The following is a 25,531-nucleotide window of genomic DNA, read 5'->3' on the forward strand; positions in this document are numbered from 1 at the left end:
AAATGCAGCAGAAATGACATTCTGTTGGTGGGTGACCCATGCAGCAGAGAAACTGCTCAGCCTGAGTGAGTACTGCTCAAGTGACATCTATAGTGGATCTACACAGGGTGATGTGGAGGAGGGAAGTTGGCCTGTTACCCATAAATGGGAGAATGGCCAGCATAGACTACGTTGCCAGTATCACCTTGAAGCATGTGTTGATGTTAGGGTTTTCTTCCTTCAGCCCCACTGTGCATCAGGGCATATTCATCCAAAACTCAACCCTGCAAGTAGGGCTATGTTCTTTTTAAAGTTAGTCAGTTTTAAGGTGCAAAGCTGCCTTCAAGGGGGCCAAGATCAGGCCCATGACATTTTGGGTGTGTATGCAAAGTCAGCTCAAGGTCATTTTGTCCATGCAAGAAACAGCTGAATATAGAGCAAAATGAACGGGAGCATGTACTGAGCACAAACCAGAGGGGTGAAAGCACTTTTAAGTGCTGTTTTTTCTGTAAGAATCAGGGAGCCCATGAGGGAAGAGAACAGACTGAGGATTTATTTGTAGTGGAGAATGCAGGGAAATGCCCTCTCGCTAAAGGATCTGCTTCCGGTCTCTTAGCACTTGTCTAGAGAAGAAAGTCACACCGGTTTAACTGCGCTGATGCAGGGGAGTAAGGGAACATAAAACACTCGCTTACTCAGACTATGTGGGATGTCAGGGACGAGAACAGCCTCTGCAGTGAGAGGGCGGGACATGGGCAGAGACTTGGCTCCACCTCCTCTAATGATGGCCTAGGAGCTAATCTGGCATGGAGAGGGACGTAATCTGCAGAGCAACAGCAGTTTACTTCCCTGGCCAGAGCCAATGGGGTGACCAGGTAATGAACTGCGACTTTCAGAGTCACAATCCATCCCCTGGTCAGCAGCTAGGGCAGCTGAGCTCCACACTGCCCCTTACCAAGGGCAGGCTGTGATGTCACAGTCTAGCCCAAATGAATAATATTAATGAGTGATTAATATTTGTACAGAATCTTTTTCTTCTTCTTCTTTTAATTAAGCCATGGCATTAAGAGCCTTAGTCCTCCTTCCATAAAAGCCATTTCCTGACATTTTGGATAAGGATTTCAATGCTGTCAGCATCATGTGCTGTTCATCATCATTAAGAGGTGTGCTGACTTTTCATTTATTCTGGATGTTTTTCTCCAGACATCAATAGTGAAATGCACAGAGTAGGTTATATGTGAGATACAAGCAATGCATTTAGACTTGTTAGCCTAATCCAGCTCTCTCCTTCGAGAATGGGACTCCAAAATAGGTTCTCTTTATTTATTTTCTCAGTGTGGACACTGAGCCGGAATCTCAGCTGATGTAAACTGGCACAGAAATTAATGGAGTTAGGAAGTTTTACCCAGCTGAGGGTCTGGCCCATTATCTTCCACTAAAAAATCAGGACTTGATTTAAAAGTTCTTGGCAGGGGACCACTTTCTTCTTTGCCAACACAATAGCACTGATTAACGACATATAACTGACACTGGACAAAGAGTCCCACGCCTCTCCCCCCAGTTTAAAGATGGCCATGGCTGCAGGCCTTGCAGACGTGATTAATGCATTCTTTAGGAGGTGGCCCTGCATATGGAGCCCTCTCTGTTCCCTGCTCAAGTTGAAACAGGGAAAAATGCAGCCAAGTACCCTACATTCCTGGCAAGAGGATAGGAGTCTGCCTGAGAGGTGGAAGAAGGAGGAAGAACACAGATGTCCCAGTCTCTCTCATAGGAAATATGAGGTTCCCCATCAGCAGCGTTTGTTTTTTGAAAAAGGTGTCATTATAGGACAAGGACAGGGTGTGGAGTAGAGCAGAAATCACCCCAGCAGCATGAGTGTTTCTCCTGGAGGGGAGTGCCAAATTTTCACATCCAATCGCCAAATCAGGAGCATGGGCAAGGTTTGGTGAAAGACTTGTCGAAGTCTGCAAACCTGAGCTATGCTCATTGAATTGTACGGTATGGCTGAACCTTAAAAGCACCCAGTGAACTCTGCAAACTGGAGAGGAAAAAACTTTCACACAAAGCACTATGAAAGAAAAGCCCCGATTTTCACAGAGTTTGTGGCACTTTGTTACCCTGGGTATAAGCTAAACCCCAATTTTACTACGTTCTTGGGAGACACCCAAAACCTCTAGCGAGATAAAACTGGGGTGAAGTTCAATAACCTCCTTAGAGGCTGAGGGCACAAAGGCACTTGGGAATCAAACTCAATTTCATAAAAAGGAAATATGTAACATCAGGGTTTACCTGTATTTAAAGCCAATCTTTCACACTGGCAAAGTGGTAGGACATCAGACCTCTACAAGCAAGGCCCCATGTTGGGTGATTTGCTCTTGTTCGCAAGGATGTTCAATTTACAGTTTGAACACATAACTAGACTGGGAACACCCGAAATCCAAGGCAGATCATCCTTCTATGTGCTACTCCAGTGCGTCCCAATATACATTTACATCTGAGTCAAAATATACCTTAAATGACACTAGTGCCGATCTGCAGTAACTCCATATAAAGTCAATAGGGTTACTGCAGATTTACACCAGAGTAACTGAAAATAGAACCTGATACACTTCTGTAGTTGCATTTGTTTAAAGGCTGAGTTAGGTTGGCAGTGAATAAATAGAGAGTTAAACAAAGTGAAACTTGGCTTGGTAAAATGCTCCAACACCTTCAGCCACATATACACTTACTTTCCAGCTGCGTACACTTCCGCTGTATCAAACAGATTTACTCCACTCTCATAAGCGATTGTCATTAGCTGTTCAGCAACCTTAGGGAAGCCAGAGACATATGATTAGTTAAGTGGCTGCAGAAACAATCCCCAGCATGCCTGATGTGCTACTTACCATCTGGCCCAAGGAGCAGGGCTGTGGACCTTGGAAGCCAATCTGACACAACAGCTTCACTGTAACTCCCAACACCCAACAATGCCAATTAGGGTAGCTGGTGCATCTTGGCCCTATGTCACATCCAGGAGTGGAGCAGTGAATGTATCTGTTCCAGGATATGCAAAGTTGTGGCAATATTTGATTACTTTATTGACAGTTTTGAAGCTTTTCCCTGTGTCATTATGGTCAAAACGTGGTTATCTGAACCAGAGTTAATTAAAACCCTGTTATCTGAAGGTCAGATACATCCCCAAGTATATTTATTTATTTTTAGCTATATAGTGCTCTAATCAGAGTCACTCAGTGCATGTACCAATGTAATAGAATTTACTGACTCATATAGAAACCAGGGTGCAACCCCAGAGTTCCCCATACTACATTCAGACAGAAGAAGGCAGGCTGGGACAGATAGTAGGGGAAGCAAGTTCCAGAGCCAAAGGCCCACCATCCGCAGTGTCCTGACTCCATCCCACAGATATTCAAATCTAGGGGCAGAAGGAGCATCTCAGCTGATTTCAAAAGTGACAGAAGCACATGAGTGGAGAGGCAGCCTCAGGTAGCTGGGACAATAACCAAACAGGGTTCTATGGAACAGTCTTAGCACCTTGACTTGCACTCAGAACTAAGTGGGAAGTGTTCCTAATGGTGACTATGGTATGTTAGGGCCTCATCTGTGTCTTGGGAGGGGGGAATGCAGTGCAGCACATAACAAAAGCCAAGGGAATTGAGGCTGATTTAAGGCTGTGTCCTTAAATTGTCCTATTGTGTCTGGGCACTGCTCTTAAGCCAACATAAGTTGTTACAGGCAAAAAGCATAAGGCTAAATTCTGTTCTCAGTTTCACAGGTTTAAATCCAACATAATTCTACTGAAGGCAGTGCCGTTTCCCTGGATTTTCACCAGTGTTACTCAGGGAGTGGCAGTCAGCATTCACCCCGAATACTCAGCATGTGTGCTCAGATTCTCTGCAGGGAAGTGGGGGAAAAGAATCCTTCCCTACAGGCTGCTGCACTGCTGCAGCGTTATCTTCCCTACTGCAGAGGGTCTCTTGCACATCAGCTACCCCAGAAGCACCTGGGTCGCACTCCATCTAGAACCCCAGTATGTGTGGAGGAGGGGTAGGAATTACACCTGAGAGGAGAATTTCCCATGGGCATTTATTGTAGTTACCAATATATACTGAGCAGAGAATTACCCCCGGATATGCTTCAATACAGTATCTAGGTGAGGAAGACTTAGCACCGAATGTAACTGCCATTGTTGGTTTCTATGGCCTGGTCTACACTAGCGGGGGGTCGAACTAAGGTACGCGACTTCAGCTACGTGAATAGCGTAGCTGAAGTCGAACTACCTTAGTTCGATTGACTTACCCGTCCTGACGCCGCAGGATCGAAGTCCGCGGCTCCCCCGTCGACTCCGCCACCGCTGTTCGCGGTGGTGGAGTTCCGGAGTCGACCGGAGCACGCGGGGAGTTCAAACTATCGCGTCTAGATTAGACGTGATAGTTCGAACTCCAAGATGTCGAACTCTCCGCGTCGACCCGGCGGGTAAGTATGGACCTACCCTAACACAATGATGTTGCTTAAGCATGGTGATTGTGTGTGTTTTCAACAACAGCTAGACTGCAGCAAACCTATCTAATAAAAACAACAATTCCACAAGCCCTGCTTAGTTCCTTCCTTTCTCTCAGTCATTAGGGCTGGCTGACAAGTGTAGCCATTCTTAAGGCTGTTACGAAGGTCACTCCTCGCTGCTTCTAGTAAAGAGGAATTGTATATCCCTGTTCTTCCCATTAGCGCACAAAGCAATAACAGCAGCTATGGTCCATGCTGTTTGTATGGCAGACATCTGAAGTAACAGTTTTCTTTCTGCAAAATACACCGTGCTGTTTTTGCAGCTGACACTGGACTTTGATGTACATTTTGCAGTTCCCAAAGGAGACAGAATATGGTGGTGTGAGATGAACTATAGCTGTTTGCAACATCGCCTGGACCTACAATTGTTTAATAAGGGAGACTTAGGAGCACGTTTGACTTTTGCACATGTCTGTGCTATTCTTTTGCAATTTGTGCAGGAGATTGGAAGACAAACTGTGGACTGATTTTAAGGTAATTGCTTGGTTTTGGCTGCTTTCTAGTTCAAGTGAATGGCACCACTGCAGCAGTGAATTGATTGTGCACTGTTTTATTTTGATGATGATTTTAACAGCCTATTAAAATACAGCACTGCATTTCCAAATCACTGCTGCACTCCTCTGAAAGCACCAAGTACTTCAATGGAGAGCAGCTGCAACCAAGCACAGAGCCCTGGCCAATAAAAAAGAGGGATGGAGAGGAACCAGCAGTTCAGACCCTCCCAGTTTTCTAAAGGAAAACAATTGTTTTAATGCAAGTAGTTCACGCAACCACAGCCAGCCCCAGTTGGTTATATGGTCAATTGGTTTTTGACCAAAATGGATTGTGAAAGGTAAAGTGGGCTGGCTCAGTGGTCCAGCTAACAGAGCTGCCCAATGTCAGGAGGAATCAAAGTTCTTCAGCTCCTAGAGGCGCCTCTCTCCTAGAAACTTAATTTCATGTCACAGACGGAGTGTACTCCCCAGAAGTCAGTGTGGTTATGATAGGATCCCCAACAAACAAATGGACAAGACTTTTAAAAGTGACTAGTGATTTTGGGTGCCTCGATTTTCGGTGCCCAGCTTGTGACACCTTAAAAAGGCCTGATTTTCAGGAAGTGCTGAGCTCTTCTCACCCCCCAAAATCACTACTCACCTTCTAGAAATATTGGCCATATATTCCTGTCCACCCGTGCATCAGAATGAGAAGAAGTAAGACGTATCTACCATTTCAGTGTGTCCTGAACTGAGGATACAATATATAAAATATTTAAATGATACATACTGTACAGAATATCTACAATATAACTTGATTTGTTTTTTAATCAAGTATCAGAAAATGTGCTCCCAGAAGAATGAACTTCAGAGACTCAGGATGAATTCCTAAGCACTGAAAAATTAGAATCACAAATGGAGCAGAGTAGAAGTGTTGGGACAGCAGGACATTTCAAGATTGGGTATTTTTCTTAACTTATTCAAAACAGACTCAAACCCGCCACAATGTTAGTTCCAATCTGACACCAAACACACTACTAACAATGTTTTAAAAATATGGAGTTTCAGACAAAAACTTGATGGGTAGCGAGCTGCAATCACAGTCCCAACCCTGCACAAATAACTTCACACACCTGAATAATCCTATTGAAATCAATGGCAACTTTTCCTGCCTGTAAAGATAAGCTCATGCACAAGTCAGCATGTTGGAGACCAGGTTTAGGAGCGCCCTTTGGACTCTGCTCCCTAGATTGAGGGAAATCACGAATCACACACTTTGCAGAGAGGAAATAATGGTCCTCTTGGGGTCATTGCTATTGCTTGATGGGAAATGATGGTGGGAGTTGTATGCAGCACTGCACTGCACTCTTCCTCACACACCAAATAGGCCTCAAGGTCTGGCAAGGCCTGCACATAAATGCACACCTGAAACTCTGGGGGCAAGTAGAGAACTGATATTGATCTCAAAGGCCTACAGAGTTAATGGTGTTTATAAATTCTTTCACTGTAACGTTTAACAGCAATAGGGTCATGATTGTCAAGTATCAGAGGGGTAGCCATGTTAGTCTGGATCTGTAAAAGCAGCAAAGAGTCCTGTGGCACCTTATAGACTAACAGACGTTTTGGAGCATGAGCTTTCGTGGGTGAATACCCTTGCATCCGATGAAGTGGGTATTCACCCACGAAAGTTCATGCTCCAAAACGTCTGTTAGTCTATAAGGTGCCACAGGACTCTTTGCTGCTTTTACAGGGTCATGATTATTTTCTACAAAGGCCTTGGTTTTACTCGGGTACTTGGCAAACTCCCAAAAGCATTCATTCAAGATGAAAGTTTATTGATTAAACATACAAAAAAGGAGCACAGAATTAAAACAAGCATTTATATTAAAACTGTGGTTTAGTGATTATGCAAAACAAATTTAGTTAGACTCAAACTCTCCTTTTGGAGTTAAAATATCAGAGTCTCTTATTTTTATGAACCTTTGATGAAAAAGAAAGTTAATTTTACACAGTCCTGATGTGTGAAGGGGATTCATTTATCCTGTTTTTAACATAGACACAAAGTGGAAAGATGGGGGTAATATGGCTGTTGATGTTTTTGGAATACTGGACCACTGGAGAGGATGCTTTGGCTGGCAAGTTGAGCATGACACCTGCTACTTAGACTCTGGTTCACGTTCTGGTCAAGGACGTCATCTGTTTGGCTCCTTTCTGCTTAGACAAGAGAGGCCTGGATGAATGCAGCATAGCTGATGTCAGGATTCGATGAAAAGCCAAGAGAGTGAGAGATAGAATAGGAAGAAAGGGGGAGGGAAGACAGTGGCAAAAGCAACTCAAAAAGGGAAGGGAAAACAATACAGATCTTTTGTGCCTCTGCGGTGCAGGCAATTAGATATCCCCACTGCCGGGCTGTGTACTGGATGTCATGATAATGTGATATGCAGTGTTGTCGTCTTAGCCAGGTTGGTTCCAGGATAGTGTGCTGACTTTCAGCACTCACAGTTGAAAATAAAGTTCCTTAAACAAGACCATGGCCAGCTGCTTTCCTCCCGGGAAGAAAGTCCCTTGACCTGGTCTGGTCCTCACGACTTGAGACTGAAGGAGCTGAGATGAGTTGCAATGCTGGCAGGTTGGGGGATGCGCTGAGGGAAAGATTCTTCTTTTTTTTTTCCAGTGTCTCTTTTTAAGACCCCCCCAAAGGAGTAAAATTAAATTCATTTCCATAAAGCCAAAGTTGGCATAGGTGACTTCATTCTCACATTTTCTTGTTTACCAAGTATGATCTCACCATAGTCCTGGACTATGGTCAATAGGCCATTTTTCTTTGGGCTAATTCAATTTTTCTGCCTGGTTTTCTGGCACTTGTTCATAGCATCCATTTATTGAAAAAACTTCACCTATTTTGCATGGTTAATTCTCAACCAGGCAAAAAGTCATAGGCTATTGTGACATCTTGTGAACTTTCCCATACTGTTCACAGTTGAATTTAGGTAAATCTGTTGGCCCAGTAATCACAACAGAACCCCAGTCCACTTTAGTTCTGGCTGTCCCACAAACCTTCTGAGATGATGCTTTGGAGGGAGGAACATTACAGCAGCTTGCTTAGGAAATAAGGACATGGCCCATTTGTGTTAGACATAATGACCTGACCTAGTCCCATGCAGCTGCTACAAGCCACAGGAAAACAAGCCAGAGTAATATGCATGTGATGTCTGTGCATTAGTGCAAGAAGAGCCAGAATATAGATTTATATCAACATCCCTTTTACCTATGTTAAGAGAAATTTCTCTCCTGAAGGAAAAGTCCTTTTAATAGAGATGAAACCAATAGAAATGCAATAGGGTCCTACAGATATTAATCTGTAACTCTATGGAATGTAATACAGAAAGGATATAGTTCTTAAGTTTTTTAATCTTCCTATAAAATTCAATAGCAGAGATATAATTCTCCAATAAATTTCATAGGATACTAAAAACCCCATCGTTTTCCATTCAACTCTATCTGATTCTTAACATTTATTGAAGAGAGGTTTTCCATTTATGTTGATTTTTAGTGAATTTATCACTTATGAAATATGCTGGGTTGACAGCCTTGGAGACTGAAGTCTTCTATTGATCCACCAGTCAGATCACAGCAATGTGAGCTTCCCCATATGATCCTTCCAATATGACAACTCCTACTAAGAAGGAGTGCCTTTAGGGATGACAAAGGAGCAGGGCCGGCTCCAGGGGTTTTGCCGCCCCAAGCAGCCAAAAAAAAAAGCCGCAGTTGTGATCTGCAGCAATTCAGCGAGAGGTCCTTCGCTCTGAGCGGGAGTGAGGGACCCTCTGCCGAATTGCCGCCGAATCCCTGAAAGTGCCGCCCCACTTCTGAGTTGCCGCCCCAAGCACCTGCTTGATAAGCTGGTGCCTGGAGCTGGCCCTGCAAAGGAGTTCAGTCCATGGCTCATTCAGTCCTTGGTAGAATGCAAATTAGTTTCAAACGTAGTGGTGACTGACATGGACACGTGCCATTTAAAAAAAAGTACCAAGGCCACCAACCCCCTTCACAGTGGCCACTGAGAAGCTATCAGATAACAACTTTGGGTTGTACCAACCTGGGACAGACCTGAACCAATGCTGCATCAGTATTTTGAAACAGTTTTTTTCTATATTGTTTTTAAATGGCCATGTTTAGATAAGTGAGAGTACAAGACTTATTAGGCCAGATATATCCTGGGGTAATCCTACTGAAGTCAATGCACTTCAACGAGGGATGAGTTCAGCCCCTTGTCCCCTGACTTAATGTCGAAGATTAGACTGACTGAATCACAGAATTCCAAGGCAGGAATTCTATAAAACTGAAAGCACCAATTATTCAAATTCTTTTACTTAGATTTGCTTTTTAACTAGAGATGGACCTGAGTTGCAGAGTTCGGATCCGAACTTTCCCAAAGTTTGGGAGAGGAGGAGCAGAGGTTCAGATCCTGGATTTTGGTTTGGGCCCAACTCTATTTTTAGCTGATAGGCTGGGTATGAAAAGAAAAACACCAGAAATCATGAGGCGTTTTTAAATGATCAATATCAGTGATAACTAAAGGCCTGATCCTACAAATAGCTACTCAGGTTGAAATCCTGGCCCACTGAAGTCAATGGGATTTTTGCCATTGATTTTAATGGGGCCAGGTTTTTACCCTCTGTGTTTACAATACTGCAATATAAAGAAGAATCCCCTTTGTTATGCTATTGTATATTTTCATCATTCCCTTACACACCATTTGTAAGATAAAATGGTTGCTCTCTCTTTTAAAAAAATCCTCTACATCTTAACACACAATACCGCTCTCCTTTCGCAAAGGTTATTTCCACTTTCTCTCTCCTGGTGTTTCAAGTGATGCTGCTGCAAGTTTTTGTTATGGATGACTAATGTCCATGAAGTTCCCAAAGCTTAGTAAAATACGTGAGTTATGCAGCACCTTCAAAGGGTTATTAGCAGAGATTAAGAACCATCCGTTATGGCTAAGAGTCAGTGTTGTCAGTGCAAAGCCCAAAGATATTTTTAGTTGTTTCATCTATACTTTTTATGTCAAAAATCATCCAGCACTTCATTATAAGCTGACACTGTACCTATATTTATGACTATACTGGATTACTTACGTTATGCCAAAAAAAAAAGTTCATACTTCTACTGTGGGAACAATTAGATTCTCGTTACAACTGTCAGTGGTAAATACTGATCCTTCTTTTGATACCTGTTTGGAATGTTTTTTTAATTAAATTTAACCTTTGGAAATGTCATAATCACTAAGACTTTGTGAAACATAGCAGAAGTGCAAACTTTCTGTTCCCGTGTATGATAATTCTCTGTCATTTCCTGTTACAGAAATAGACTCCACTTATTCTGCTATCTCTGACTTGACTTATATAAAACACTTATTCAATTTTATGAGTTTTACTTTAACCAAACATTACTTACGTCATCTGAAATTTGACCTCCAAATGTGACCCATGTCCCTAGAAAGAATAAAATCATTTGTTACTGTTAAGGATTTTGTTTAAATTTACAGTAAATAGTATAATTATGATACTTTTCCTCAGATAATCTATTGATGATTTTTTTTAATGGCCAACCTCTGTAATGAGATGTGCTTGTTTAAATTTAATTGGCCAGTGAATCACAGAAAGTCTGTGCTTTCATTTCTTAAAGAGGTGTGTCACAGAAGGGTAGGGTGTTCTTCCATCTGATATGGAGGAGGATGAAATGTCTTAAGAGCACACTGCTGATGGCTAAATCAGTTTGAAAATGGCCTGAAACTAAAACAATGCCCATGCTGAGCTCAACTGAAAACTTTTGTCAAGGATGGATAGGTTTCATCTCCCTATCTCCTAGCAATCGCCATAGCTCCGTCTCCATAAACGTCCGACAGGCCCTGCTTCTTATTAAACCACCCCTCAAGTTCAAGTTTCTGAATCTGGCTTTCACTGCCTGTCAATGGAGCTATGACAATTTACACCAGCTGAGGATCTGCCCCAGCACTCTGCTTGCTCCATTCAAGCTTCCTGCCTGATCAGCCGCTTTGTATTTGTCTCCCAGTCTCATTTTTGTGCTTCCATCTCTGCTGCTTCTTATGCTTGGAACAATTTTCCAGTAGAGATGTTTGCTACTAGTTGCAGAACAGTTCAGGAATATTACAGGATTACTACATACAGTTTTGACGAGCTAAATAAAACAACTTCCCATGCACCTCTCTGCACCCCTTTTGGCTGCTTCCTATCTCTCTTTGCCACGTGTTTCTTTGGGGAAAACTGTAAACTCAACTGTGACTGAATTTATAAATGACACTAAAATTTAGAGGAGTAACATACACACACACACAGCCAAACTTCCAAGTGAGCTGGGGGGACTGGAGCAGTGGGGGCTGAAGGCAATGAGGTAAGAGTCAAGACTAATAAATAGAGCTGGTCAGAGAACTTTGATGCAATATACAGTTCCAGCAAAATTAAAATGCTTCCTGAAATCGGCTCAGATTTCACCGGAATTTCATTTTGGAAAAAAACAAAACAAAAAAGGGTTCTGGCAATGCAGAAACATCTAATTCTGGCATTTTCAGAACAAAACTTTTTGTTTTTTTGTTTTGAAATGACTTTGTTTCAAATTTTATTTAATTTTGTATTATAATATAAACATCTATAACTGGGGTGGGGAAACTACAGCCTGTGGGCCACATCTGGCCTGCCAGCTGATTTAATCCAGCCCTCGAGCTCCTGCTAGGGAGCAGGGTCTCTGGCTTGCCCCACTCCCACGATCCAGCCAGGAAGTGGGGTCGGGGGCTGCTCCACATGCGCGCATGTGTGCCACAGCTCCTGGAACGAGCCAGGGGGCTCTACACATTAGGGGCAGCCGGGTGGCGCCTGCAGATGGGGCAGCACGCAGAGCTGCCTGGCCACGCCTCCATGTAGGAGCCCGGAGTGGGGACATGCTGCTGCTTCTGGGAGCTGCTTGAGGTAAGCACCGCCTGGAGCCTGCATCCCATACCCCTGACCCTCTCCCATACCCCAACCCCCTGCCCCAGTCCTGATCCTCCTCCTGCCCTCCGAACCCCTCAGTCCCAGCCTGGAGCACCCTGCTACCCCCCAAACGCCTCATCCACAGCCCCACCCCCAGCTGAGGCCCTCACTCCCACCCACACCCCAATCCTCTTCCCCAGCCCTGATCCTCCTCCTGCCCTCCGAACCCCTGAGTCCCAGCCTGGAGCACCCTCCTACCCCCCAAACCCCTCATCCACAGCCTCACTCCAGAGCCCTCACTCCCCCAGCACCCTGCCCCAGCCCAGAGCCCCCTCCTGCACCCCAACCCCATGAGCATTCATGGCCCGCCATACAATTTCCATACCCATATGTTGCCCTTGGACCAAAAAGTTTGCCCACCCTTGATCTATTAGATAATATATCATTTTGATTTTGTCAAAACAAAACATTTTGACTGATCTTCCACCAACCCCCACCCCCGCAAATTCTTTGAGTGATTTTTTCTTAACAAGCACTGTCTCTCTAACGAGTATGTGTTTCAGTGGGAACTGTGAATGTTTAGATTTAATTGGCTATTTATTAAACCACAGAGTTTGTGGTATTATCATTTAGAAGATTGCTTCATGAAGTACGACTTTTTACCATCTGTAAGTAAAATTACCGTGCCTCTAAATTGTATCAAAGTCACACACTGCATACTACAATTAAGTAATAAGTATATGCTTTGACAGTCTTTGCTTCTGTCCTAAATATCTGAGCCTACACAACATGACATGGAAAGCAGAGTGTTGAAGTGTGAAAAAAGGGAATCATATCATACTATCTTTTGCTCTTTGTTACCTAGTTACCATGTCAGTTTGATGTACTGCACAGTTACTATTTTGGCAGCTATACAGGATTTACATGTTTACCACATATACAATTATTTGTTATTGTTTTAATACATGAATGAGGACCATCCAGCTACAATAATCTTTTACTATGAACTTCATGGTTACACTTGTACATGTAGTGTGCATAAAGTGTGATGACACACTTACTTATGATGGGCACCTATACATTTAACAAGGAATTTGCCACAGTGAAGAATTAATTATACTATAGTTAGAAGTTAAAATTTAATAATGAACCTACTTATACAAAGCACAGCATCTATTATACATTTTCAATTTGAAACAGCTATATAGAACCTGGCCATACAAACCTTCCCATTGACGGCAATCAGATTACTCATATGAATAAGCATTACAGGATCAGGCCTTAATGCTAGAAAATTATATAGGGTTCATTTCATTCAGACAATGTATGGAAAACTGACCTAAATTGCGTGGGGGGGGAATGCTAGCACTCCTGAAAAAGAGATTTGGTAAACATAGCCAGGGCATTTGCCTTTCTATCTTGCTATTTTACCAAGTGAAGAAGCTGTATCAGGTGCAAATATTCAACACAAAAATCACATTTGAAACTTATAGAAGTGTTTACAACTTAGTAGTGACCTGACAAACTCCGTAACAAACAATTGGGACGGGTGGAAGAAAAAGAGGACAAGGGTTACACTGATAAAATCACCTGTTCGATGTAGGTAATTGCATATCTTTTGGTTCACCATAAAGCTGTTTTCAAAAAAAGATTTGCCCTCTGTGGCATGAACGGTCTTTGTGCTTGATGTGTTGCTATAGCACCTTGTACAATGGGGCCACAATTTAAATACATAAATTCTTTATTTTTAACTCACTTCTTGTGGGCATCGTGGAAAAAGTGATTCTTCAGTAGGGACTAGAAACGTTTTAACACTCTTAAATACTTTTAACATTCCAACCCTTTGAGCGACTTCAGGCAGCTACTGTTTTTAAGAAAATTAGCCAGTGGGAGAAATGCTGCAATCTTTTCCTCAATAAGTTGGCCTGAATCATTCTGTGCACTAGTTTTCCCATCTTTAACTGGTAGTGCTACATTTGAAGACCTCCTTGTCTACTTACAGCATAATATTTAATCTGAAATTATCTGTATGCCGGGATAGATGCCTGCTTATTGTCTCTCTGTAGAATGTCAATATTTTATATTAATAATTCTGAAAGAACTATGCCACTTTGAGCAAGCTGTGGGGGTGTGTGTTCACTCTGGGGGGTTTGGAACAGGTGCCCCTGGGGTGGAAGGGATTTCTCCTGCTGCCTTCCTGCGCGCGCCTTCTCTTGGCCAGAGCTGCCTGCAGAGCAGACTCCATCTTGGCCACGAGGGCGCTAAAGTGACACGTGCATCCTGTGTTAGCAGTGGTCATGTGAATTGCACCGAGCTCTGACGGGTCCATACTTTGGTCAGAGAAATGGCAAAAGACAGAAAAATGGTATGAAAAATTATGGGATGGAATAAGCCTAAAGGGTTGCAGAAAGTGGCATTGTGGAAACTTGATCCCTAGTTAAATGACACGGTGGTTAAAATGCCAGCAGTTGTCTGTAGCCTTCTCCACCCTTTTGTACTCTCCATTATTACTACTGGCAGAAATGCAATGGTACAACATTTTACAGAAAAAGTCCAAAGCAGACCCTAAAGGAACCATGTTTCAGCTCTGTTGCAACTGGAACATTTTCTAACATGGTTTGGCAGGCACCAAATGGTATTAGAACTGTCAACAAAAACACAGGTTCTAGCCTAGACAGTGACAGGGGCTAGAACATGGTATTAAAAGTGATTTAACACCATTTACCCTTATCCACAGTGTCACACAAAACCCTGAATCTGCTCCTGTGAACACTACAAGGGATAGTGCTTACTACTGATTATAGTCCACTCACTTCGGCAGAACAGCGCCCAGTCATAAGTGTTTTCAGAACTAAGCCCCATGTTAGAAAGTGATTTAGTTAGAACTGTGTTTAAATTCAGGGCTGCCCAGAGGATTCAGGGGGTCTGGGGTCTTCGGCGGTGGGGGGACCCCACTGCCGAATTGCTGCCGAAGACCCGGCATTTCGGCGGCGGGTCCCGGGTGGAAGGACCCCCTACCACCGAAGACCTGCCACCGAAGTGCCGGAAGGACCCCCCGCCGTGGGTCTTCGGGGCACTTCGGCTGCGGGTCCCGGAGAGGAAGGACCCCCCGCTGCCGAATTGCCAATGACAACCAACTTTGATACTAAACAAGCCCAAAATAGGTGATTGCTCCTAAAATTCCATGAAATTAGGAAGAAGTGTATAAAACTCTGAAGTGAGCATCCCTCATACATATATATACACACACACACACGCTCTGCTACCCTGCTCACACAGCAAGCACTCCACAATCCATCCTGTACCTCTCTACAAACAGGCTACCAAAGACAGCTAAGACATCTCAAAAAGAAGCCAACCCAAGGAAAACTTCCCCAAGACTTTAACATGAATTAGTGAGATCAAGTTAACTAAATTACTTAACTAGGGATTAGATTTTAAAGCTCTTGTAATTATTTTATTGGTATACAAAAATGCTGTTGTAAATTAAAATTCCAACCATTTCTCCTGTTAATCACCAAATGGTGAGACCCATTTATTTCTGGAGAGGAGACGGGGCTAAATATTGATAAACAGAGAAATAATGGGATTTAACAGGATTTAAGATTCTTAATATTTGTTCATTAGCGTTTCTTATGACAGCTCCTTAAATGGCATCTTCTGAATAACTCATTTAAATATTGTCTTTGATTTCATGGATTTAGTTAAGATTATTTACTTTGCCCAATTACAAATTGTCTGGTTATTAATAATAACCAACAAGGTTCACCTGTCCTTAAACAAATTATTTTGCCCAACTATAAACAGTTTAGTTACCTAATTAGATACTAAAACTGGATTCACAATAATTTGGGGAAACAGTATACTTTGGTTTGAATTTAACACACAAAGAACGCCTCCCCTGACGCAGTTCACTCAAGTGGTAATCTCTGTCAAAAGCACTCCACGGAGAAACATGCAGGAGAGATTTAATGAAAAGAAGCATTGCATATCATTTGTGTTGTTTTGTTTAATGTTGTCTTATTCCTTTTTTAATAGCAAAATAGCCATAGTTAATAAATGTGATTATTTTGCTTTGTTTTAAACATAGAGTCCCTACGATATATAAACAAGCATCTGTGACTAAAATAGTGGAAGTCACATCCCTGAATTGGCAATAAGAGAAACAGTAAGAGCTGTCCTCCCATTTCCTGTTTCTCTAAACTAAATATTTTAGGGTTTTTTTTAATAAAATTACTTGGCATGATTTAAAATTAACCCTCTCTACCCCACAAGTCTGAAAATCCTTACACATGGCAGGTCTATGAGCTTAAAATGTCACCTGCTATATTGTGTATACATTATATATATATATATACACACACACACACACACACCCCTCTACCTCGATATAACGTGACCCGATATAACACAAATTCGGATATAATGCGGTAAAGCAGTGCTCTGGGGGGGCGGAGCTGCGCACTCCAGTGGATCAAAGCAAGTTCAATATAACGCGGTTTCACCTATAACGCGGTAAGATTTTTTGGCTCCCGAGGACAGCGTTATATCGCGGTAGAGGTGTGTGTGTGTGTGTATATATATATGATATTTGTTTTCATATTTTTTCTTGTATCTTCTTGAAACTTCAACAGAAAAGTAAATTTAGAGGCTCTTTTACCCCAAGAACAAACAATGTGTTTCTTGATAAGAAAATGACAGAGGAAGAATGATCTTGAGTAGAGAAGGCTGACATTTTTCTGGTCTGAATTTGTTTTGGAAATAATTTTTTTCTAAACAAAAATTTTGAAGTTTTCCAGTTCTATGAAAAACCAAAATTGGGTGTGTTTTTTTTTCATTTCTTTCAGAAATGTTCACTGAATACACTGACCATTTCCAGGCACCTCTAATTCTGGGTTTAGTGTAGCTGGACTGGGTCTCACAAGATCTGGATTCAGTTCTCAGCTTTGCCTCAAATTTCCTGTGTGACCATGGGCAAGTCACTTACTTCTCTGTGCCTCAGTTCTCCATTTGAAAAATAGGGCTATTAATACTTACTTTCTCCTTTGCCCGCTTGTCCAGTTATACTGCACTTTGGGAAAGGGATGGTCTCTTACTATGTTGGTACAGTGCTTATTGCAGTAGGGCTCTCATCCCAAACAATAATAAAGTTAAAAAAGAAAATCAGTTTTATTAATTTGCGGGCAACCCAATGCATCTGTTATGCAGGGGGGAAATCCAAATGGAAACAGACTTCAATGTCAAAGCTTCAAATAGGTTATTATTATAACTGAGTTAATTTTTTCAAAAACTATGACAAATATCTTGAGTGTCCTTCTAACTAATCTTTATACCACTACGGTCTAAGTGCAAGTTACTGTTGAGATATGCATGTATGTCTCAAATACAGGTAAGAGAACAACAGACTTATTTATATACTTTGTGGATTAGAGATTCTCTTCCGAGTATAGATAACCATGAATCTATACTATAAATCATGCCCCACTGAAGAAAGAAGTACTAGAGAAGAAAAACTCAAATGTTTAGACATATGGAGATTAGCATGAATGTTGGAAATGTTTCATCTGCGCTAACCTGACGGGCAAAGTCTCTCTTTGTTGTTTACTTTAGAAAGGGCCCATTGCTCCAGGGTAAATTCACAGTACTGCAGTGCAGATATGATAATATGTGCTTGCTCCAGTACTCCAGTTCCACAGCTAGCTTTCCAAGAAAATCTAATCAGAATTAATACGGTAGTTCTTGGCTTAAAATTAATCCTTGTATATCTAAACAAAAGTTCCAAAAGATTTCTCAGGACCCACTTCACCATGATGCATACACAAATTTAGTCAAATAATATTAGTGCAAGGGGAAGATGGAGAGAATTTCTCTCTTTATGTTTTTTAAAATTTGCAAATATATGTAAAATTGTATATTTTTTTCTGCATTCCTCTACTCCGCCTTGTCTATGTTGCTTATCTTCATAGTCTCCATTCCTGCAAGGAGAACCACGTGGGTGCAATGCCTTGTGGCCCAGGGTTCTGGCCACACAGTTCTCACTGCATGATCAAGGCCTTGGATTGTAAGGCAGGGATTGTATCTCCCTGTGTATTTGCACAACACTTAACTCAATAGGGTCCTGAGAGGAGTGGTCTCTTTGGATGCTATAATATAAATAGTAATTCATTTGTCTTTATTATTTATTTTTCTGATGTGTAAGATGTAACTGCTACACCATCTCTAGGTGCATTTACAAACATTAAAACACCACACATGCTTATTAAGAACTAAACTAGACAGTAGGGAATGGCCCAGACTGCATCCTCTGATTCAACCCCCTCAGGGTTTGATAGGGTGACCAGATCTCCCAATTTTATAGGGACAGTCCTGATTTTGGGAGCTTTTTTTATATAGGCACCTATTACCCCCCACCCCCTGCCCTGATTTTTTACACTTGCTATCTGGTCACCCTAGTGTTTGAGGATGTCTGAAATGGATCTAGATCTGAAGTTTGCAATGTGAGCTCATAATTGGACCAGGCTCAGAATATTTTCAAACTTGGGAAAAGATCCAGATCCAAACTTCATGGCATGGATCCTTCTCTAATTGAAGAGTTTATATGAGCCTATACAAGAACCCCAGATCCAAAAGGCCCCTGAATTTTGGGGGCTTGAAATCCAGTCCTGAATCCACCTCCACATTTCCTGATTCCAAATGTCACCATTGGGGACTCTCTCTCTCTCTGTTTCCCATTGCAAAGCTCAAGGAAACCTTTATCTAGATACATTGTTTTCCCAAAACCAATACTTCAATTTTGTTTTACTGCTATTTGTACAATCTGTTCCAGCAACATAATATTCACAAGCAACCCCACAATAGCAAACTAGAAATGTGATGGGGGAAAAACTACATTGCTTAGGAAAGCTAGATCAGTTCCAAGCTTTGAAGGGCTTATTCTGAACAGTGAAATAAAATATTTAAAAAATTCTGAACAGTGCTTTGACAGTGTATATTTTTTAAAGATGAACAATGTCCATAAACAAAATATCCCTGGATAGGCATACTGTATTCAAGCACCATGCACAAATCCTAGAGCAATGAAAACAAATACCAAACCTAAGTAACTTCCCTCTCTGAAGATCCCACTGAGGAATACACTAAGAAACTGCACCATCTACTCAGCACACTCCCTACACTAACACCGGAACAAATCAACATACCCTTAGAGCCCCGACCAGGGTTATTCTATCTACTACCCAAGATCCACAAACCTGGAAATCCTGGACGCCCCATCATCTCGGGCATTGGCACTCTCACTGAAGGACTGTCTGGATATGTGGACTCTCTACTCAGACCCTATGCCACCAGCACTCGCAGCTATCTCCATGACATCACTGATTTCCTGAGGAAACTACAATGCATTGGTGACCTTCCAGAAAACACCATCCTAGCCACCATGGATGTAGAGACTCTCTACACAAACATCCCACACACTGATGGAATACAAGCTGTCAGGAACAGTATCCCTGATGATGCCACAGCACAACTGGTTGCTGAGCTCTGTGCCTTTATCCTCACACACAACTATTTCAAATTTGATGACAATATATATCTCCAGATCAGTGGCACCGCTATGGGCACCCGCATGGCCCCACAGTATGCTAATATTTTTATGGCCGACCTGGAACAACGCTTCCACAGCTCCCGTCCACTCACGCCCCTTCTCTACCTACGCTACATTGATGACATCTTCATCATCTGGACCCCTGGGAAGGAGACTCTGGAAAAATTCCACCACGATTTCAACAGCTTCCACCCCACCATCAGCCTCAGCCTGGACCAATCTACACGGGAGGTCCACTTCCTAGACACCACAGTGCAAATAAGTGATGGTCACATTACCACCACCCTATACTCAAAACCTACCGACCGCTATGCCTACCTTCATGCCTCCAGCGTCCATCCCGGGCACACCACACAATCCATTGTCTACAGCCAAGCACTGAGGTACAACCGCATTTGCTCTAACCCCTCAGACAGAGACCAACACCTACAAAATCTCCACCAAGCATTCTCAAAACTACAGTACCCGCACGAAGAAATAAGGAAACAGATCAACAGAACCAGACGTGTACCCAGAAGCCTCCTACTGGAAGACAAACCCAAGAAAGAAACCAACAGGACTCCACTGGCCATCACATACAGTCCCCAGCTAAAACCCCTCCAACACATCATCAGGGATCTACAACCCATCCTGGACAATGATCCCACACTTTCACAGGCCTTGGGTGGCAGGCCAGTCCTCACCCACAGACAACCTGCCAACCTGAAGCATATTCTCACTAGTAACTGCACACCGCACCATAGTAACTATAGCTCAGGAACCAATCCATGCAACAAACCTCAATGCCAACTCTGCCTACATATCTACACCAGCGACACCATCACAGGACCTAACCAGATCAGCCACACCATCACCGGTTCATTCACCTGCACGTCCACCAATGTAATATATGCCATCATATGCCAGCAATGCCCCTCTGCTATGTACATCGGCCAAACTGGACAGTCTCTACGGAAAAGGATAAATGGACACAAATCAGATATTAGGAATGGCAATATACAAAAACCTGTAGGAGAACACTTCAACCTCCCTGGCCACACAATAGCAGATCTTAAGGTGGCCATCCTGCAGCAAAAAAACTTCAGGACCAGACTTCAAAGAGAAACTGCTGAGCTTCAGTTCATCTGCAAATTTGACACCATCAGCTCAGGATTAAACAAAGACTGTGAATGGCTTGCCAACTACAAAACCAGTTTCTCCTCCCTCGGTTTTCACACCTCTACTGCTAGAACAGGGCCTCATCCTCCCTGATTGAACTAACCTCGTTATCTCTAGCTTGCTTCTTGCTTGCATATATATACCTGCCCCTGGAAATTTCCACTACTTGCATCCAACGAAGTGGGTATTCACCCACGAAAGCTCATGCGCCAAAACGTCTGTTAGTCTATAAGGTGCCACAGGATTCTTTGCTGCTTTTACAGATCCAGACTAACACGGCTACCCCTCTGATACTTTCCCCCTCTGAGTAGTATGTGTTAGAGAAGTGCACCCCAGCTGATTAATTAGACAAAATTGAAAAAAGGTTTCACAGTGCAATGCATGTAAATAAAGGAGCAAAGAGGTAACTGGGGAAACAAACAGATGAAAAAGTCACAAATGGAAATTACATGCGGTGCAAAAGATAAAACAATTAACTTAAAGAATTTGTAAGATGAGCTAATAGCCTTCAAGAATCAAAATGCATGTAAGCAAAAGGAGAAGTGCTGCACTTTATTTTAAGGAGCCTACTGGCCACATTTTCAAACACAGGTGCCTAAAGATAGGTGCCTCAGCACAAACATAGGTACCTATCTATATGGCCTGATTTTTAGAGGTTATGAAGCTCCAGTTGACTTCAGCTAGTCTCTGATATCCACATGATCAACATGAATTTAGGTGCCTAACAGACATCAACGTTTCAAAATTTGGTCCCAATAATTTTTTTATCATATTTGCAGCAGGGGAGATTTTTAAAGGCATAAATGGTGTTTAGATGCCGAACTCTCACTGACATGCAGTGGGAATTAGGCACTTACCCACCATTTGTGCTATTGAAAACTTCCTCCAGCATCTTCATTGTTGTTAATGTGAAATTAAATCAATATTTTCTCCGACTCAGGCAGAGAGAAAACCGACAGACTAAGCAAGGGGAATAAGAGTCATGAAAATTAACTCCTGGTAAACAGAGAACACATTTTTGTTAGATACAATAACTTTCAAAATATTAGACATAATGGGAAAATTCTGTGCTCCCTTAAACTGGTGTAACCCGATTAAGTCAAAGCTGAGAGCAAACTTTGGCCCAATATGTATAGTACATGTACTCACATACAGAGTACACATTCCCATGCCAAGATTTTTAAAAACATAGGAGCCTAAAGCTCCAAAATTCATATTTGGGCACCAAGTAAGTAACCTGATTTTCAAACATGCTTCCTGCTGGGTGCTCCACACCTTTGAAAAATCAGGTCACTTAGGCTTTGTTTACAGTAGCACTTTTGTCAGTCAAACTTTTGTCAGTCAGGAGTATGAAAAAACCGCATCCCTGACCGACATAAGTTTCACTGACAAAAGTGACAGTGTGGACATCTCTCGCCATCATAGCTACCGCCGCTCATTCGGAGTGGTTTAATTATGCTGGCAGGAGAGCTGTCTCCTGCCAGCAAAGAGCGGCTATACGGGAGACCTTACAGCTGTGCTGCTGTAAGGTCTGTAGTGTAGACAAAGCCTTATTTAGGACCGGAAGGAAAGATGTTGGAGCCTGATTTTAGGCACCTCTTTTTGCAATTTTTTGGAATGGTGCATTCCTCTTAGGTACTCACTATAGCTGTGGGGCCACGCCCTGAATATGGGAAGCCTGCAGTTACTTAAAGTTAGGCACAGATGCTGAATAGCTGTGCTCTCTTTCCAGTAAATAACAGCCCCCATCAACCCTGTCCATCAAACTGAGTTTGAGAACTGTTATTAAAGATGGTCTGGCTACACCAGTTTCTACCTGGTCTGATGCTCCCTGATTCTTTGGGGGAAGCTCAAGCTAGTATCGCCACAAAGCTCTCAGTTAGCTCAAAGCAGGACTTACTCCACAGCACACAACATTAGAAAATGGGCAATAATCATCACGCTAGCTGTTCCTGGAGTAACGAGGCCCCCATAACATGGGGAAGAGGGGATGCCTGCAGCAGCAAGTTTGACAGCATTATGTGAACTGTACATATGCTATCTGTTCCTTTCCTGAGTGGCATGGCCAGCAGTTTTGCAAGTTGTTGTGCAGCAGGGGCATACAAAGCCATTAATTATTTCTGGAATCCTGAAGCATTAATTCCCATGTGAACAGCTGTAGGATGTGTTGGCCTTATCTTGTGATAACACACAATGTAACAAGTTTCACCTCTGTGCTGTCAGAGAAGTGCATATATCCCCCATCACTGCATCCCAGGAGGGAAACAGTGTTTGTTGCGAAGTACAAACTGCACAAAAGCTGGCTTGGGATATTATAAGCACTGAAGCACTTTGCTACAGGTTAGGTTAGTATAAACACTGCTCCCAAAAGAAAATAAAATGCTCATTTGGTGTTTCAAACAATGCATGTCAGGTTAAGGATGATTTACAACCTCAGTGAACAGCCCTGTTTCCAAGAGAGAAAATACTGGAGAAAAAAAAATGAAAAAAACTACTTTACTTCTTTTTAAACAATTAACCTCTGTTGAAGCAGATCCAGACTAACACAGCTACCCCTCTGATACTTGAACCTCTGTTGAGTATCTCCCTCTTTTCTCTACATTTCTTATGCTTCCTTCAGTAGAAGAAAGTTATACTTAAAGTAAGCCCCAGCTTTTGAAAATTGCCCCCATAATACCATGAAAGAAATGAATGCTGCATCAGTCTGGCACTTACAAACAAAGGGCCCAATCATGCAAACCTTACTCATCAGCATAGTCTTTACTCACTTGATTTCATTGGACTGCAGGCATGAGCAAGGACTAGTCACATAAGTAAGAGCTGGCAGGATCTGGCCCATATGGCCAAATTCTGCTCTCCATTAAGCTTGTGTAAATTTGAGTATTTCCGTTGAAGTCAATGGAGTTATTCCAGATTTGCACCACAGTACTGTAACTAAGCAGAATTGGGCCCTAAAAATCAGGGTGGAGATGGAGAGCAATTTAAAATTGAAGGAAAGTCTAAGAATATTGATGAAGTTTATGGATACAATTTCAGGCACATTTGGGCATTGTAAAAAACAAACCAAAAAAAACAAAAAACAGAACAAGGTCATTTCAACTAACCTTGTTGCAAGAAGACTAAAGAAGACCCTTGGCTGCAACGTCACCTCTGACCTTGTCTCCTGGTTTCAGCTTTCATTAAAGAATCACCTATTTTTGGTGACTGCATCATATGTACTAATAGATAAGATCTTTTTTCTGTTTTTAAACTTTAAAGACGGGGTGAGTGGTGACCCTATCTTTAGGCTTGCCTACACAAGGAAGTTATTTTGTATTAAGGGAGGTGTAAATTGACAGCAGGATAACTATTCTTGATTGACTCTATACGTGCATGCTCTTATTCCAGCATAAGAGTGCCTTATGCTGAATTATCAATTTATTTCCAAAGTGAATTAAACTAAATCAGAATAAAGCGCTCTGATTCCAGAATCGGAGTATCCACAGATGATGTTAACCAGGAATAATTAATCAGGAATAACTCCATATGTAGGCAAGCCCTTCAATTCACTACATTTAAGTCATTCTTTGTATATTTTTCATCAACCAAGGGCTAAGATGTGCTCCAAGCTGTTTTGTTTTTATGTGTAAAAGTTTTTCAGGTTCAATGAAAACTTAAATTTGGGGGAGAAAAACTAGGGGAGCAGGAAAATCATGCCATTAAAGAGGGCCTACAAAGGTAAAATGAAAGCTGAGTCCACCTGAGAGTTATGTGCTCAGTGCCACCCTCATGAGATGAGGAACAAGTAGCTTACAACAAAAGTTTTAACTTTTAAAAAGTTTTGCATCCCCTCAGAGATACATTGGAACCTCTGGTTCATTGAAGATATCCTGGAGTTCATCAATCAGTGACAGTGTGGGTAACCAGAAGTCTTACTGAACAGCTTCAGTGACCCAGAAATACAAGTAGATTTCAAGAAGAGGAATAATAATAACTTTTTCCTTGATAGTCAGAAGTTATTCCTGTGCTGGAAACCTCCAGCGTCAGTCTCGCAGAGCATTCATCATGTAAAATGGGTTGATTCTGTTTCCATCTTATCTTTGGAACTACTTATGGGCCAAATTGTGACTCATTTTTATGGAAGCACATGGGTAAATGGAGAATGTCTAAGGGCAATGCACAATTTCGTGACTGCATAGCTCACCTTTCAGAACACAGGCTGTTGGCTAAATGCCAGAATTAGGCCCTGTGTAAGCAAAACAACCAGGATTTTCACCTTTTTAACCCCTCCTAATTCACTCAAAATAAAGTAACCGCCATGAAACACATTTTGCAGATGGATCAGCTGTGGCATTTGGTCAGTGCACACTGGGGCTGGAAGTTCAGCAAATGGGCTTGTTTTTGCTTTATGTGCATGCGTGTACAAAATTGAATAGTTTCACTGCAAATTTGATCCTACAGTCAAATGATGTCATTTTTACCAGTATCACCTTAATTTGCAAAATCTTACCCAAAGTCAAAATCATAGATGTGACCTGGGATCATTTCAAGAGAAAAAGGTCACCCTTTCCTCATCATGAATAGACTTCCATGGCAAAACGCGTCTCTGGCTGTGGAAACTGCCTGTTGTGAAAGGTTTCTGATGTGCCCTTTGGTGAGCTGGATTAATTCCTCTTTTTACCATGGTTACACGGTTAGGTGTGTCTAATTATTTCTTTCCTTGGAAGCTGGACTAGTCATTGTGTTCACAGTCCTCAGAAAGGGAAGTTAGATAAAAACTAAAATACTCTTGC

At 42.2% G+C, this 25,531-nt stretch overlaps 1 protein-coding gene across 9 annotated transcripts in view; it reads right to left on the reverse strand.

Annotated features, from left to right (window-relative positions):
- Positions 1-25,531, reverse strand: part of KCNAB1 (potassium voltage-gated channel subfamily A member regulatory beta subunit 1) — a 242,853-nt gene that overhangs the window by 46,632 nt on the left and 170,690 nt on the right. For all 9 annotated transcript variants that reach the window (XM_039486862.1, XM_039486858.1, XM_039486857.1 and 6 more), the window contains 2 exons: positions 10,467-10,504; positions 2,709-2,788 (listed from right to left, as the gene is read on the reverse strand). In XM_039486862.1, the coding sequence (XP_039342796.1) occupies positions 2,709-2,788; positions 10,467-10,504 (118 nt within the window). The remainder of the gene's footprint in view (positions 1-2,708; positions 2,789-10,466; positions 10,505-25,531) is intronic.

Source organism: Mauremys reevesii, linkage group 9 (assembly GCF_016161935.1).
Source record: "Mauremys reevesii isolate NIE-2019 linkage group 9, ASM1616193v1, whole genome shotgun sequence".
Taxonomy (NCBI): domain Eukaryota; kingdom Metazoa; phylum Chordata; order Testudines; family Geoemydidae; genus Mauremys; species Mauremys reevesii.